We start from the raw sequence: 17194 nt of genomic DNA, 5'->3' as shown, positions 1-17194 counted from the left end.
TGTCAATCTGGTGGTATGGGAACGATATTTATTGTCGTTTTCTGTGCTACTTCGATTGATAACTTACTTTGTTTAAATTCAAAGATCCTTGTTATAGTTACAGTGTACCATCAACAATATTCATGTGAGGATAACAACAATACTGGCTGATAGGACAGGTGCAGGTGGTGCAATCTGGTAATGGGTCTGGACATCAGGCGTGCTTGGAGGCTCATCCGCAGTCTTGGCAACGATCTCGCCGCCCCGGCACCCAAACTAACAGAAATCACACCTGATGAGATAGTCCACCTCCTTTTGATGAACGGTAGATTATTATCGATTAAGATGAAAGTCCATGAGAGGCACGATCCACCAAATGAAAGATAATAAATCGATTGGAGTAGACTAAATAAGAAAATAACTTTGGACCATGAAGTGGATTTTACGAATGATGAATTGTTACAATCCGAACAAATTCTTAGAAAAGCTAAAGTTGGGCTCACCTTAAAACTAGGAAAGGATCCGGCGGACATAAAATTGTTATAGCTGTCTCTCTTTTGGTTGGTGAAATGTCGTGTTACAAATAGACGCATATACGTAATACGCCATTCCGGGAATAGTTAGTGGAGAGACTAAAAAATTGCCTCCCTCAGGGACCCATTCTGACGCCAATTGTACACAACACATCAATGACCAACCCCTAACCAACGAACGAAAAAATTTATTTGCTGATGATAACGATGTGGTAATCAAGGAAAAGGCCCCCAATAAAAATTAAGAAAAACTAACAAATTCTCTAGAAGTAAAATTTAATAAAAAATTTTTGGCTTGGTAAAAGGTATATTAGTTTAAAAAGCCCCTATAGGGCTACAAACATAGAAACAAAACGTTTTCGCTCTGTAACAAGAGCATCATCAGTGTTACCTACAATAAGTGTAACCATATTAATTAAGCAAAATGTTAAAGTTAAAATGATGACCAAGGTAAAAGCAAAGTTTGGTTATACTTACAAGAACATGGTGAGCCAACCAAAAAATACAAAGGTCAAAGCCTTTCAAAAACAGACTAAAAGTCTTATATAGTTGCCAACATGGCAAAATCCAAAGGATGGATAAAATTCCTATGGCTACGGCCCTAGGGCAACATATGACTCCCACACGTGGGAGGTCCCTACGAGTCATATGTTGCCCTAGGGCCGTAGCCATAGGAATTTTATCCATCCCTTGGATTTTGCCATGTTGGCAACTAGAGTAGAACCCCGCAAATCCGAACTAATTGGGGGGACAGCCTGTTCGGATTCCGAAAATTTCGGATTATCCGAAAGTTAGCCTAAGAAGCTAACGAAGATGATTTTGAAAAGATTTGGACTGCCACCGATCCCTTTATGAAACTCTATCCGCACGTTTATGCCTCCAATATTCTAAAGCTGAAAAATATTTTTTCTACGAGCGTGCAAAAATGTCTACTTTCGCGCACGCATTTTAGATTAGAAAGCTTCACTTTTCCGCACGCGTGTTACTTTTCCGCACGCGGTTTTTACTTTTCCGCACGCGTGTTAATTTAGATATGTTAATATGGCCTTAAAGTAATTATAATACATGCAATAAACTAATATTTAGATATTATTTACTAATTTATTTCAAATATATCTTATTGTGTTCCTGTTTTAATGAAATTAACGCGACAATTCGATGAAATAAAATTATTTTGACATAATATTCGAAAGTCAAATCGGTAGACAATAACAGTCGGTTTGAATCATCGTCATGTAAACCAAGATCGTCGTCATGCTAACTAATTATATTGAAAGTTTGGTTTTGACAACCTTGTCAAAGAATTAATTTGTGTATGTATTTTCATATTAATTAAATTAATTGATTAAGATTTGGTAATTTTTTAAAGACTCTTAGAAAAAATATTGTTTCTAACTCTTGCAGAAAGTCTCTTTTCCGCACTCGACTGCTTGCCGAACTCCCGCTTCGCGTCGTTCGGCAAACTGCTGTCGCGTGCGGAAAAGAATGACTTTCTGCACTTGTTAGGAAAATAACTATAGATCACTGAAATATTAAATCGCTAACGCCAGTAGTTTTGTTTCGTCACGGGACATGGGAATTCGGCCATGTAAATGATTCATTTAATTTGTAATCTGGATATTGATTACACTATGTTTCTCATGTTTCTTGTCTTTTTCAGTGTTTTCGTTCATAGTATACCATGGAAAATGTGTATTATGCACATTCCTTTATTGATTGTGTTTAGTCTAACTCGACGCTTTTATTCACCCATTAGTGTTCCAGTGTTTAATACTGTAGCTAGCATCTTATGTAATTATTTTCTCACATAATAAACATGTTTTTAAATTTTTATTTTGAATTTTTAAAAAAAATTTTCACTTTCCGTTGGTTCGAATTTGCCGAAAGTTCGGATTTGCGGGGTTCGGATTTGCGGGGTTCTACTGTATATAAAACTTTCGGTCTGTTTTTGAAAGGCTTTGACCTTTGTATTTGTTGGTTGGCTCACCATGTTCTTGTAAGTATAACCAAACTTTGCTTTTACCTTGGTCATCATTTTAACCATGTTATGTTATGCCATGTTATGCGACACCCAGAGAGATATAATATACTTCATTTAATAATACAAGGCAAGGTAGACGGAAGAAGAGGGCCAGGTCGAAGAAGAACGTCATGGCTTAAAAACCTGAGAGAATGGTATAACAGATCCTCTGCATCCCTTTTCCGAGCTGCCGTTAACAAAATTGCTATAGCCAATTTGATAGCCAACGTTCGATAATCGAGCACGGCACATGAAGAAGAAGATCATTTTAACTTTAACATTTTGCTTAATTAATATGGTTACACTTATTTTAGGTGACACTGATGATGCTCTTGTTACAGAGCGAAAACGTTTTGTTTCTATGTTTGTAGCCCTATAGGGGCTTTTTAAACTAATATACCTTTTAACAAGCCAAAATTTTTTTATTAAATTTTACTTGTAATTAATGGTATACAGCCAGCTACAGGAAATTTTTCCTAGTAGAAATTCTCTAGACTCTAGGCTACTTAGCGCTACTTACACTACGATGAAAACTAGCAACACAAGTGCTTTCCATCACAGAAACAAATATTCTTAAAGAACCCTGAAGGTGGAATGGTGTGGTGTGTGTTGAGTAAATGTCTTGTTACTTAATATAGTCGACTTCATTGTCTTTACAAAGATGTCTTTATCCGAACGTCTGCGGTTCTTCAGGCGAGTACCGATCCCACAAAGATTGAAATTATTCAAAATTAACGGATAATTAATAAAAAATAATTTAAAATGGATGAAAAGCAAAGAAATACAAACTGAGAACATACGTAAACAGAGTTTCGATCAAATTCAGCGTGACGTCACCAATAACTTGATTATATAACTTGGTCACCAATAACTTGATCATGCAAATTTAGAATTCATTTATGACAATAATTTGTCATATGGCTGACAAAGACATTAGTAACAAATCAATTTCAATATTTTTTCTATTCTGAATTACATAGTAAAATAACACCTAAATAAAAATATGTCATATATAGCCAAAGGGCCAAGAATCTTTCGAAATAGCAGTAATTTAGAGCCTCCCCGATTAAGATCAGAGGGTCGTATGAAAACATATTCATCAGCAACAGATCTTAGAGCATGGAGTTTTGTTGTAGAGGAAAGAAGACAGCATATATTTGATTATGAGGCAAAAGGTCGTGAGGTGAGCAGATTATTTTTCATACAAAATCCTTCATAAATAATGTAGTGTACTCTTCCTACTACTGTAATATTTTATATTCTGTTTTGATAAATATGCCTACATTTTAGGGTATATATCCTGAGAAAATAGTTCCTATAGAGCAAATGGTCGAGGTACTTTTATGTATTAAAAATGAAAGAATAAAAGAATTAGAAAAACGAATTGACTACCTAGAAAAAATGATAGATATGTATTATTCTAAATTAGATCTGGCGTCTGAACAGAAAGAAAAACTGAAGAAATTGGTAATCGTATAATAATATTTATTTAATAGGATGGGAGAATCAAAACTCACAAATCATCATCTTGTTGTTGTTGTTGTTATTGTTGTAGGACGTGGTCGTCCTATTATATCATCCTAGTGTTATAATGTTGATATTCAGTTGTCATACCACTTTTTCGGGGGTCTTCGTAGTGGTGTTTTTGTATTAGATTTATTAATTTGTTTTTGCCCATTTCGCGATTCTTCCTGGGTTTATTCCGTAGAATTAATATATACCTGATCTAGACTCCAGGCTCTCTTCTTAATGTATCCTCTTTTTTTTGTCTATGAAAGAAATTCCTCTTATGATGCTTAACACTTTCATTTCTATAGTTCTTGTCTTAAACATAATGTAAAATTGAGTTGTTACTGAATTTTAATTTGGAAGATTAGAATATATATGATCTGGTTATTTGGTTATATAAACTCCAGTTTAAATGCCAAATCTTCTTATGTATCACGATAATAATATTGCCTCTTTTTCACAATTACTTTTTCACAATATTTTTTAAACTCTATTATTTTAAGAACAATGATCTTCAAGTTGCTTATGGTCAGCTAGCAGTTCTGAACGACGAAGTCTGCGAATGTAGTTCGTGCACTGAAAGGCCTCAAAGTAAGGTAAGCATTAAAACAGACCCTTTTTAAATTCTCAATTTGTGACATATACCTTCCTAGCAACCTTGATTTGATTGATATCATTAATTTTTTGTGTTGCATTTAATATTGGTAAATAGTATAGTAAATAAAGATAATAGAAAATAAAAATGTATACCATTTTTATTCAGTTGCAATGCGAAGCCAAAACCGTCTTAATCTTTACTTAGATTAGAGAGTGCAGCCAGCACTCTTATCGACGATTTCACCTCTTGTTAGAGGCTCTTCAGAGAATACATAGGCTGCGTTCTCTATTCCAGGTAAAAATTTTTCGACATATTAGTCCCCCATTGCAACTGACGTGAAGGTAGTAGGTAGTAGGAGTCCTGTAGACAGGTCGGCAGGCAGCAGGCGTCCAGGTCTACGCACTTCGTTGACATCGGGCATGTTTAGGCGGTTGGCCAACACGTTAGGATGCACTGACACTCTTTCACTGTAACGAACACTGAACTGGTAGATCACTTCCTTGATGGATTACAACTTGACGTCGTGTAGAATGACCCTGTTGGGGATGTAGAAAGGTGCATCGACGATGGTTCGCAACACTTTGTTTTGGAATCTTTGAAGGATGTCAATGTTGGAATTACTGGCGGTTCCCCAAAGTTGTATACCATATGTCCACACAGGTTTGAGAATGGCCTTATACAACAGTATTTTGTTGTCCAATGATAATTTAGATTTGCGTCCAATCAGCCAATACATTTTGCTAAATTTAAGGCCTAGCTGTTTCCTTTTGGTGAATATATGTTTCTTCCAAGTCATCCGTCGGTCCAAATGCATGCCAAGATATTTAGCATCGTCAGCTTGTGGGAGGTAGCAGTCGTTGATTTTTACTGGTGGACATGTTTCTCTGCGTACAGTGAATGTCACTTGTGTAGATTTCGTTTCATTAACTCTGATACGCCATCTTTTTAGCCACTTTTGGATTTTATCAAGGTTTGTCTGAAGGTTCTTTGAGGCTGAGGCCGGATTGGTGTGGGATGCCAAGACCGCTGTGTCATCAGCGAATGTTGCTACAGTGGTGGTTCTTGTTCTTGGCAGATCAGCTGTATAAAGGAGAAACAATATAGGTCCCAAGACGCTGCCTTGAGGAACGCCAGAATATATTGGATGTAATGCAGTAAGTTCACTCCCTTGTTTCACGAAGAAATGTCTGTCTGAAAGGTAGGATTTTAGTAGTAGATAGTGGGGATAGGGTAAGAGTTCTTTCAATTTAAATTGTAAGCCGCTATGCCACACTTTGTCAAATGCCTGTGATATATCCAAGAAGGCTGCTGAGCAATATCTTTTACCGTTCACATCCCTGTAGATTTGGTTAGCTAATCTGTGCACCTGCTCAATTGTTTCGTGCTTTTTTCGAAACCCAAACGGATGATCTGGAGTCAATTTTTTTAAATTTATTATTATTTCGAGCCTACTGGCGTAGAGCTTTTCGAAAACTTTGGATAACATTGGGAGCCTATTGGCCTATATGAAGAGACGACTTCTGGTTTTTTTCCGGGCTTAGGGATCATGATGATTTGTGCAACCTTCCAGGTGCAGGGGAAGTAACTCATCCGTAGCATTGCGTTGAATATGAAGGTTATAAGTTTGTAACATTTTTCAGGTAACTCTTGTAGGATTTTTCCAGAAATTAGATCGAATCCAGGTGCCTTCTTTATGCTGATTTCATACTTTACAATGTGTTTGACTTCTTTTACAGTAAATTTATGTAGAGGCAAGTCCATTTGAAATGGGGCATCTAGGTAATCCATTATTTCTTTTTCTTCTGCTGTTGATACCTCGGAAGGAAATGGTTTAAATACGTTTTTTAGGTGTTCCGCGAAGACTTCAGCTTTTTCTTTATTGCTTCTGGCCCATGTATTGTTGAAGTTTTTGATTGGTGGATTTGGAAGTTGTTGCGTTTTAAATTTTCTTGTTGCTTTCAATAATGAATATTCCGTTGCTTCTGTAGGTGTAAGACTTTCTAGATAGTCTTGAATGCCTTGGTTTAGCTCTTCTTGAATTAGTTGTTTCAATTCTTTGGTTACTTTATTAAGTTTCTTCTTGTTTTCACCAGTCCTTGCCTGTTGCCATTGTTTTCGTAATTGTCTTTTGGCAGCAATTTTTTCTTTAATTGTAGGGGATGGGTCACTTTTGCCTAGAGGTGTTTCATAGTTTGTAGTGGCTAACCAAGATGATTCTTGTATATTCTTTGTTAGCTTTTCGACTGCTGTTTCGATGTCTAGTACAGTTTTTAACGGTAAGTCTAGGAAAATTAAATTATCTAGTTTGTCCCGGAATATGTTCCAGTTCGTCCTACTGTTGTACAGAGAAGGTTGTTTTTCTTTATTTGTAATCTGAGAATTAACCTTTATTATTACTAAAGAATGATCGGATGATAAATCAAAACAAGATTCTGCTTTACATTTCTTAGTATCAATACCTTTCGTGATGCAAAAGTCTATGGCGTCTGGAATTTTATTATTATCTGACGGCCAATATGTTGGATCGCCTGTAGATATTTGTTGTAGATTGTTAGCCTTCATTGTTTTGACTAATTCTCTTCCTTTTGTAGTTGTAATACGTGAGCCTCAAGTGACATGTTTAGCGTTATAGTCACCTCCTGCAAAGAACCTGGTTCCAAGTGTATTGAAAAAACCTTCAAACTGTATCTGTTTGTTATTATGTTTAGGTGGGCAGTATATGGCAGACATTGTTATATGACCGTGCTCATCCTCGATTGTAACACATTTAACTTAAAAAAAATTATTCTATTAACATTTCGACTTCCACTTCGAACGTCGTTGTCAAAATATAAAATATTAATAAATTAAACAAAAATGTTGTTGCTTGGTAAAAAAATTCTTCTAATAATTTAATTTAATCTGACTCATTGTGTATTGGTGCAAAAAATATTTGACTCATCAGTGCAAATGAAAGGAATAAATTCGTTATTTCGTAAATCCGCGATGTTAAGGAAAAATCCTGAAGCAGGTCGATTTTTTTTATTTTTAAAATTACGATATTTTGGTATATATGTCATACTAATGACGTCATCCTGCGTGACGACGTAATCAATAATTTTTTTAAATGAAAATAGTGGTCGTGTGCTAGCTTATTTGAAAGGTTATTTAATTCTCTATTCAGTAATATAAACCTTTACATAATTATTTATACAAGGTGTCCAAAAACTTTTTTTTAATTTAAATTATTTGACAAAAAGAAGGATGTATGTAATTTATTCAATTCAAAATACATTTTACTGCTGTCAGAAATCAGACAAAAATGTTTATATTACAAATAAACATTCATTTTCGCTTAAATTAAATGTTTAAACTTCCAAAAGGCAGATGGATGGCGGGAGCTGGCTTGAACATTGAATTTAATTGAACAGAAGACAGGGTTCGAGTTCTCTGAAAAGACCATTTTTATTTAATGTGGTTAAGATAAACATCTGAATAAAGGATAATTTCCATTTCCGAAAAAATGTATTTTTAAGGGATTATTTCATGATGAATTCTCAAGGGAGCTTTTTTGTCGGGACTATTTTGTCGAGGCTATTTTGTGGGCGGGCTATTATTCCGCGGCTATTTTGTCGGAGCTATTTTGTGTGCGGGATATTATGTCGGGGCTATTTTGTCGGAGCTTTTTCGACGGGGCTATTTTGTTGGGGTACCCTAAAGCCCAGATGATGACAAATTTTATAGTCAGCGAAGATATATGTGTAGGAACAAAATCCATAAGACCGCTTTACAGCTTGCAAGAAAACTTGCTGAAATTTCTTGCACGCAAGACTTTCATGCAAGTCTATTGCATGGTCTTTTACAGCTTGCAACCCGGCTTGTATTAGGGATGGCGGTTTTTGACAAAGCACCGGTTTTCGGTTATACCGGTTTTTTTTGCTTACGGTTTAACCTGACGGTTATAACCGACCAAAAAAACCGGTTTTTGGAAAAACCGGTTTTCGGTTTTTTATTCCATTAGGTTACAATGTTAAATTTACAATGCATCAGTTAATGATTCAAATTTAATTTACCATTTAAAAATATAATCCTCTTAAATACCCACCAATTTTCCTCTCGTTCCAAACCCAAAAATTTCCCCAACCATTTCAACTTATAAAAAATTGCCCAGACTCTTTCAAATGGGATTTAAAAAAATAATATCAACATAGATATTTTACTTAAAAATGTATTTATCATGTATTACTTTTAACACGTTTGTATATTTGTATAATAGGTACATTTTAACTCATTTAATACTTCCTGTATGGGTGTATCGTTTTGAAAACGTAGGAAAATCCTTGGAGATTCGTTTTCGTAATCGGTAATTCGATATTCATAGTCAGAACATTATTTTTGGTAATAAAAAAAGGCATTTACCCACTTTCAATGTCAAGAGTCAAGTGTGAAAAATAGATAATGTTTGCGTCTACTTCAACCAGATCACTTCTTATGTAAATATTATGATTACAAATACCTTTTCAACGAAATATTATAATAAAATTTAATTGTTTCTAGCTGATGTGAGTTTTCACTTTCAGTTTGCTTCTGTATTTATAAAATAAAATTTAAATTATGGTTTTTTTTTGGAATAATTACTTGATAATAATAATTATGAGTGGGATCCAAAATAATACCTAACCTAATCCTAATCACCGTAAAAACCTAATAACCGGTTTTACTTTAAAAAGAAAAACCGGTTATAACCGGGACAAAAAACAACCGGTAAAACCGGTTATTCCGAAGTAAAAAAACCGGTTTTAGGTTAAAACCGGTAGGTTTTTCCCATCCCTAGCTTGTATGCAATTTGAAAGTTTTACCCTTAACCTAACTTATAAACTTTTGTTTTTTTTTTAATTACTTTATTGCTGTTTATTTAACTTGGTAAATTTCGAAATGCCAAGACTATCAGAAATAACCAAATATAAAAGGAAAACGGCGGTAGCAGCAACTTTAAGTATTATTATTGCTGCAGCCAGCCTTTTAGTCACTAATTTAGAACGCCGAGATCAGAGATGGTGAGTAAGATCTTAGTTGAACAAGAAGAGGGGTAATAATGTATCTCCAACAGAAGAATTTATCCAAGTAGATGATGAAAATGACTCTAATTTTCTAGGAATGAATGTACATTTTAATAAACCCTTGGGAAAAATTGAACAATTACAAAGAAATCTATATTTCGAAATACTATTTCTGCGAAACACAAATTAATTATTATCCTAAGGTACTTAGCAAGAGGAGAGAGAGCTTCCGTAGCTTAATATACAATTTACAATAATTATAGAATCTCAGAAATTGCCATTTCATTATTCATTCATTTCCATCGTTGATATATTTCACAAACAGAAAACAGCTGATCGGCATGTATTCGTGAATCCGTGTCGTCAATGACATTTGATATTGTGGAAAAATCAAATTCCCCTAGACTTGCATGAAAACTTGCAGAAAAAAATGGCACCAAACCGATTATCGCGCAATTGCAAGAAGTTGCATGCAATAATCAACTGACGACATACTGCGCATGCCTTTAGGCAACTTTCTTGCGTCTTGCAGGTAGAATTGCAAGCTGTAAAGCGCCCTATAGACCAGATAAGTTGCTTGTAAATATATAGTCACAAGAATCGCATAGGAAAAAATAAGAAAACCGTTGAGCTTCTCCATCGTATAAAACTGACTTGTAGCCCCGTAAATGAATGGGAAATTCGGCGATACCGTGTAATTTTCAGGGGCAACTCCGATTGCATGAAAATTTGGATTTAGGTTCTACTTACCCTTCACTTCAAAGTTAAAACTGTGGCGTTGGTTGCTTTTACTTGGGGGTGACAGTCACCCCTTCTCGGGGGTGAAAAAACATACGTTCAAGATAAGACAGGAAATGGATAAATTGACTGATTTTAAGAAACTTTTGTTCTATAGAGTTTTTTATATTTATTTATTTATTAAGCGCAACAGGCCTTGTAGGCCTAGGGCTAAAATGTTTACATTTCTGATTACATAAATAATATAGTAAATAACTTAATATAACTTACATAACTTATAAATTTTATTTAAATACACTTCAGTCTTTTTGTACACTCCTTCACAACCTCTCTCCATCTCCTTCTGTCCAATGCTAGTTCTTTCCATCTCTCAATGTTACTTTTCTTCAAGTCTTCATATACACTGTCCTTCCATCTTTTCCTTGGCCTGCCTTTCCTCCTCTTTTGTATTGGTCTTCGTGAAAGTACCATTTTTGGCATTCGTTTACTTCCCATTCTCTCTATGTGCCCCAAGTATCGTATTCCCTGTGCTTTGATCGTCGTCGTAATCGTCGGCTCTTGATATAGTTCTTCCAATTCTTTATTGGTTCTTCTTCTCCACTGACCTTCTATTTTCACACCTCCATATATTGCTCTTTGCATTTTTCTCTCCCATCTTTCTAACAGGTCTGTTTCTGACTTTTTGAGCACCCATGTTTCGCTTGCGTATGTTACTGTAGGTCTGATAACAGTCTTATAAATTCTTATTTTTGTTTTTCTTGATACGTATTTGGATTTCAACAATGTGCGTAATGCTCCATATTTTTTATTTCCTTTAGCTATTCTTGCCTTTATCTCCCCTTCTTCATGACCATTTTCATCTATTTTGGCTCCCAGGTAAATAATTTCTTTGGCTCTTTTAAACGAGTATGTTTTTTCTCCATCTATTTGTACTATGATGTTATTCTCTTTTTCTTTTTGGATCTCTCCCATTATCATATATTTTGTCTTTTCTTCATTTATTTTAAGTCCGAATTTTTTGGCTTCTGTTATTATGTTTTTCATTAACTTTTGTAGTTCTTTTTTGCTTGTTGCTAATAGCGTCAGATCATCTGCAAATGCTATGCATTGGTGGCCGTTTTTAAATATCGTTTCTTGCATGTTTATTCTGCTTTTCCTGATTATTCCTTCCAATGTTAGATTGAATGCCATTGTTGATAGTGGGTCTCCTTGTCGTAATCCTTCCTTGGTTTCAAACTTTTTGGATGTATACCCTTTCCAAGCTATTTCGTTTGTTGTGTTTTCCATCGTCATCTTTATCATCCTGACAATTTTACTTGGTATCCCCAATTCTTTCATCAGTTCGTACATCTGCTGTCTATTTACTGTGTCGTAAGCCTGCTTAAAGTCTATGAACAAAGCATATAGTACTGTTTTATGTTCGTTTATAGAGTTTTTTACGTGCGTCAATACTTTTCGAGTTATTTGCCATTGAAAATGTTGATTTTTTGACAAAAAAACTACGTTTTCAAACGGTTTTTCGCAAATAACTCAAAAAGTAAATATTTTATCGAAAAAAATATCCTTAGCAAAAGTATAGCTTATAAAAAACCCAAAAAAATGGTGTATCAGTAAAGTCTATCAATCAAATAGAAACAAAGTTGTAGCTCATGAAAAATACGTTCTTATTCGTCTAATTCCAAATCGAATATTTCAAGGTGAAATCACCGAAAAATTAAGCACTTTTTAGAAAAACCCATTTAAACTTTTTTAAAGTGTTTATAAAAAGCTTTGTTTTAATTGTTAACAAAAGTTTTAGCATTAAAAATAAGCGAGTTACGCTCAGAATAAAGTTGGCCCTCTTTTTTTGTAAAAAATCATGAAAATCTCGCCGTGTTTAGCTCCCCAAATGAAATTAATCGCTACTGCTGTACAAACAATTTACTTACCTATCTATTTTTTATATGATCTGTCAGTCTTACTGGTTTAAAGTGTTTATTTTTGAAAGGGTTATAATTGAGAAAGCTTGAATTGGTCACTAATCACGAGTGTATGCAAATTTTGAACAGCAGTGTATGCATATTTATAATAGCAAAACCTACATTTTTTTACTCTTTAATATTTTTCTTATCACTAATACGTTTTAAGTTATTTTGAAAAAATTAAATTTTTCAACAATTTTTAGAAACATTTTTTTTTAATATAAAACCAAATGTTTTTAAAAATCAGCACTCCAAACCAATCAAACTTACAGATCATATAAACAATACGCATACAGTTAAAATAGATGGTAAAGTCAAACGATTAATTTCATTTAGGGTGCTAAATAGAGGGAGGTTTTCACGATTTTTTTTACCAAAAAAAAAAGGGGCCAACTTTGTTTTCAGTATAACTCGTTTATTTTTGATGCTGTAAACTTTTGTACAAACAAATAATAAGTTTTTTTTTTCGATACTTAAAAAATGTTAATAAGGTTTTCCCGAAAAATGCTTCTTTCTGCAGCGATTTCGCGTTGAATTGTTCGGTTTGGAATTAGACGAATAAGAACGTATTTTTCACGAGCTACAACTTTGCTTCTACTCAATTTGTAGACTTTACTGGTACACCATTTTTTTCGTTTTTTATAGGCTACACTTTTGCTATAAATATTTTTTTCATAAAATATTTACTTTTTGAGTTATTTGGGAAAAACGGTCTGAAAACGTAGTTTTTTTGTCGAAAAATCAACATTTTAAATCACGAATAACTCGAAAAGTATTGACTTACGTAAAAAACTTTATAGAACAAAAGGTGCTTAAAATAAGTCAATTTATCCATTTCCGGCCTTCCGACAAATTCAACTTTGAAGTGGAGGGTAAGTAGAACCTAAATCCAAATTTGCATGCAATTCGGAGTTGTCCCTGGAAGTTACACTCCAAAACGGTCATTTATTGGGCTATTGGCAGCATTCGGCAAGTTGAACCACATTTTCAAATCGTTCGACATATCAATATGTCTTTAAAAACCTTAAATCAGTGTGTTTTGCCAGTGTTGACTTACGGAGCGAAAACGTTGACCATGACAAGGAGAAGATTGTAAAAAATTCGTGTGGCTCAAAATAGGGATGGGAAAAACCTACCGGTTATAACCTAAAACCGGTTTTTTCCTCTGCAATAATCGGTTTTTCCGGTTGTTTTTTTGTCCCGGTTATAACCGGTTTTTTATTTTTAACGTAATAACCGGTGAAAAACCGGATACGTGGAAAAAAATTATGAATTTAAAGAAAAAATGGGAAAATGTTTCGCCCCTTGCGCATCAATGAGAAACTTTGAATTGACTGAAACCAATTTTTAACACTGATGGATAACGGATTCAACACAAAGTTTATCACCCTGTATGTATAAACGTGACCATATTTAAGAATATTTTGGTATTCTTTTTTAATGAACAATCATATAGACTCCATAATTTTTTTAATTTTTCCAAAGAATATAATAATTGTACAGAATGTAATTATTTGTAGAGTAAAATATGGTTTAATTGCCACAATTATATCGACAATTAAACGCAGTACCGATTATAATACCATTTTTAATCAATTGTTTTTTATTCTCCTCAGGATCATGTTGATGTTTTATTTAATTTTCCTTTTATACAAATTATTCCATTTTCATCATTTTCAAACTCTATTTTGTGCTACATATTTTGAGGATAATAGTTATATTAAACAGATATTAGATTCTAATCAGCATACATATTTGTGGTATATTCTGAGTTCCCTTTTTGGTAGGGGAGCCCAAGCGGGGATTTTTGCAGTTACTCGAGCGCGTCAGATTATCATATGGGGAGAAACCTGGTACCCTGCAGATGTACCTCTACCATATATTGGCTCTTAACACAGGGGAGTTCGTTAAGGGGGGCCCGAAAAAAAAAATCTATCCTTAAAAAAACTCGAAATTGTCAGATTAAGATAAGGTAAGTTAAGTACATGCAAAAGACTGTATATTTCAAAAATCTGACGATTTGAGCCGGGCGTAAGGAAATGGGCGAGTCCCAAAGTTTCACAATAAAAAGGCGAATATTTCGCGAAATGAAAGTCAGATCGAAAAACTAAAAACTACACGTTCAATATTTTTCAAAAATCTATCGATAGATACCAAACACGACCCCTCGCAGAGAGGGGTGGGGGGTAAATTTTAAATTTTAAATACAAATCCCGCGATATGTAGTAAAATAAACATCAGATCGAAAAACTGCAAAATACACTTATTTAATATTTTTGAAAAATATATCGAATGGTACCAAACGCGACCCCCCACGGAGGTGGGGTCGGGGGTTACTTTAAAATCTTAAATGGGAGCCCCCATTTTTTATTGCAGATTTGAATTCTCTGCATAAAAATAAGCAACTTTTATTCGAAACATTTTTTCGAATTATGGATAGATGGCGCTATATTCGGAAAAAACGATTAATGGAAATGGAAAATTAAATTAAAAAATGGCAAGCGCCCGCTAAAATGGAAAATTTTACTTAACTTTTTTTGGTTTTAGGACCTAATAATCACAATACAATAGGTCCCCAAAGCGCTCGAGTGACTGCACATTTAGCATACTTTGCTCCCCTACCATTTGTAGAATAATTCCTTTATTGAATATTTTTTCACAAGGAAAAAGTTTTCCTGTAGTTGGCTGTATACCATGTAATACAAAAAAATTAGTAAATCCTTTCATCATCATCATCATTGGCTCGACAGCCCTTTCTGGGTCTTGGCCTGTTCCTTTATAAAAGGTATATATACAGGTATATATATAGTAAATCCTTTATAAAAGGTATATATTTAAAATCCCTAAAAAGGGCTACATCACAATCACATAACTAGTTTTCGACTGGTTTACAAGTCATCATCAGTGCTTACGTGAAGTTTACATGCTAACCACCAAGATATAGTTTAACAAAAATATGTAGGTCAAAGCCCTGTATAAGTGGTCCGTTGACATTTGCTACCAGACTTTCACTATGTAATCAAGTCACACCACAGCTCAGATGTTACCTGGGGCATAATATTAAAATAGTTTAAACATCCATGCTTTACTTGGCATTTTTAACTGATGTTTCCTTAACGGACCACTTATACAGGGCTTTGACCCACATATTTTTGTTAAACTATATCTTGGTGGTTAGCATGTAAACTTCACGTAAGCACTGATGATGACTGGTAAACCAGTCGAAAACTAGTTATGTGATTGTGATGTAGCCCTTTTTAGGGATTTTAAATATATACCTATTATAAAGGATTTACTAATTTTTTTTTAATATTTTTTGTGTTTAGAATTTATTATAAGCAATTTTAGCAGTTCTTTTATTTTCAGACCCGCAGAGCAAAATCTGAAGAACCCAGAGGAGCAAGAGATAGAGATAAATTACAACAAAAAAGTCCTATAAAAAGAAGAAAAAGTCTAATCGATGAAAGTAAAAGTCAAGATCAACTGGATAAAAAAACGTCAAAGCTAAAAATGGAATTTGTTGAGATTGAAGTGAGATCGAAGCACAAAGGAAAAGTTTTTCCAGTTAATATGGCAAAAGAAACAACTGAAGAAACTATAAAAGAGGGAAAGAAAACGAAAGAACAAAAAATTAAAAATGCAATACACAAGAACTCCAAAAAAAGTGTAAAGACAACATGTAGAGAACAACTTTTTATTGAAGAAGACAGAAATAAAATAAAACAGGTTAATCACATTAAAGAAAAACTTGAACGCCAATATAAAGAAAAAGGGACAAACATTGATTTAGAAGTTACAGAATCCGTAGAAACAAACTTAGATAAAAAAGAAAACAAAGAATGTTTAGTTTCTTTAGACACAGGCATTGAACATAAATACAAACCTACAAAACACACCAAGACCAAAAATATTGATGAAAATAATATATCGGAAATTTGGAGGAAAGAAAACGTGAACAAAAAACGTATTTCTGAAGCACAGGATATCACACATAAGAGAATCGACTCAGATAAAAATCAGCCGGTTGGAGACATATCCTTGAGTTTTAAAAAAGAAGAAATACCAAGTGAGAATGTTGACAAAATCCACTGCGAAGATATGGACAATATGTCACTATGTGAATCTAATGGATATTCTCAAACAGATTTGTCTACATCCAGTCCACTTTTAAAACAAAAAGAAGATTGTGTGAAAGGCGTAAATGTAAAAAAATGTGAAAAATTGTCAATCATGCCAAATGAGATTCAGTGTTTAAAAGAACAAAAGCATGAAAAATCGAATCCTGCCATAGATGATAATAAATGTTTAAGTGTAGAAGAAAAATTAATATTAGAAAGTACAAAATTACGTAAAGATGAACTCATAGATGATATATTAATTTCTAGGGATAAACGCGATCCAATAGATAATAAGGAAATTCATTCGGTACAATATTCTGGTAAGTCAAATTTTAAAAAGTATTTATTCACATCGTACAGAGTACACAATGATAGCGGTTCAGATGGGTAAACTGCCGATGCCCACTTCTACTAACGGTTTACAGCGTTCTCCGACGTTTTCCGACTCCTAACCGCCATTCTTCTCTTAAATCATAGATCTGGAGGGATTTCTCTTTCCTATAGTTCCTTTTCAATTCCTTCCCTCCAGCTTCTTCTCGGCCGTACTTTTTTCCTTCTCTCTTGGGGTGGTGTCCACGCCAAAATCTGTTTAGGGATCCTGTCATCTGGCATTCTCTGTACATGGGCGTACCATATTAGTTGTTTTGTTTTTATATCATAAATTATTGTATGTGGGACTCCCATAATTTCTCTTATTAT

At 34.1% G+C, this 17194-nt stretch overlaps 1 protein-coding gene across 1 annotated transcript in view; it reads left to right on the top strand.

The window, feature by feature from the left end:
• The first annotated feature begins 3451 nt into the window (after positions 1-3451).
• LOC114333528 (golgin subfamily B member 1-like) overlaps positions 3452-17194 on the top strand; it is a 137504-nt gene continuing 123761 nt past the window's right edge. Inside the window, exons 1-4 of the mRNA XM_028283411.2 lie at positions 3452-3715; positions 3823-3999; positions 4545-4637; positions 15744-16815. Coding sequence (XP_028139212.2) covers positions 3536-3715; positions 3823-3999; positions 4545-4637; positions 15744-16815 — 1522 coding nt within the window. The 5' untranslated portion in view covers positions 3452-3535. The remainder of the gene's footprint in view (positions 3716-3822; positions 4000-4544; positions 4638-15743; positions 16816-17194) is intronic.

This window comes from Diabrotica virgifera, chromosome 4 (genome assembly GCF_917563875.1).
Source record: "Diabrotica virgifera virgifera chromosome 4, PGI_DIABVI_V3a".
Classification (NCBI taxonomy): domain Eukaryota; kingdom Metazoa; phylum Arthropoda; class Insecta; order Coleoptera; family Chrysomelidae; genus Diabrotica; species Diabrotica virgifera.
The sequence above is the reverse complement of the archived record's forward strand: the minus strand, read 5'-3'. Positions and strand labels throughout refer to the sequence as shown.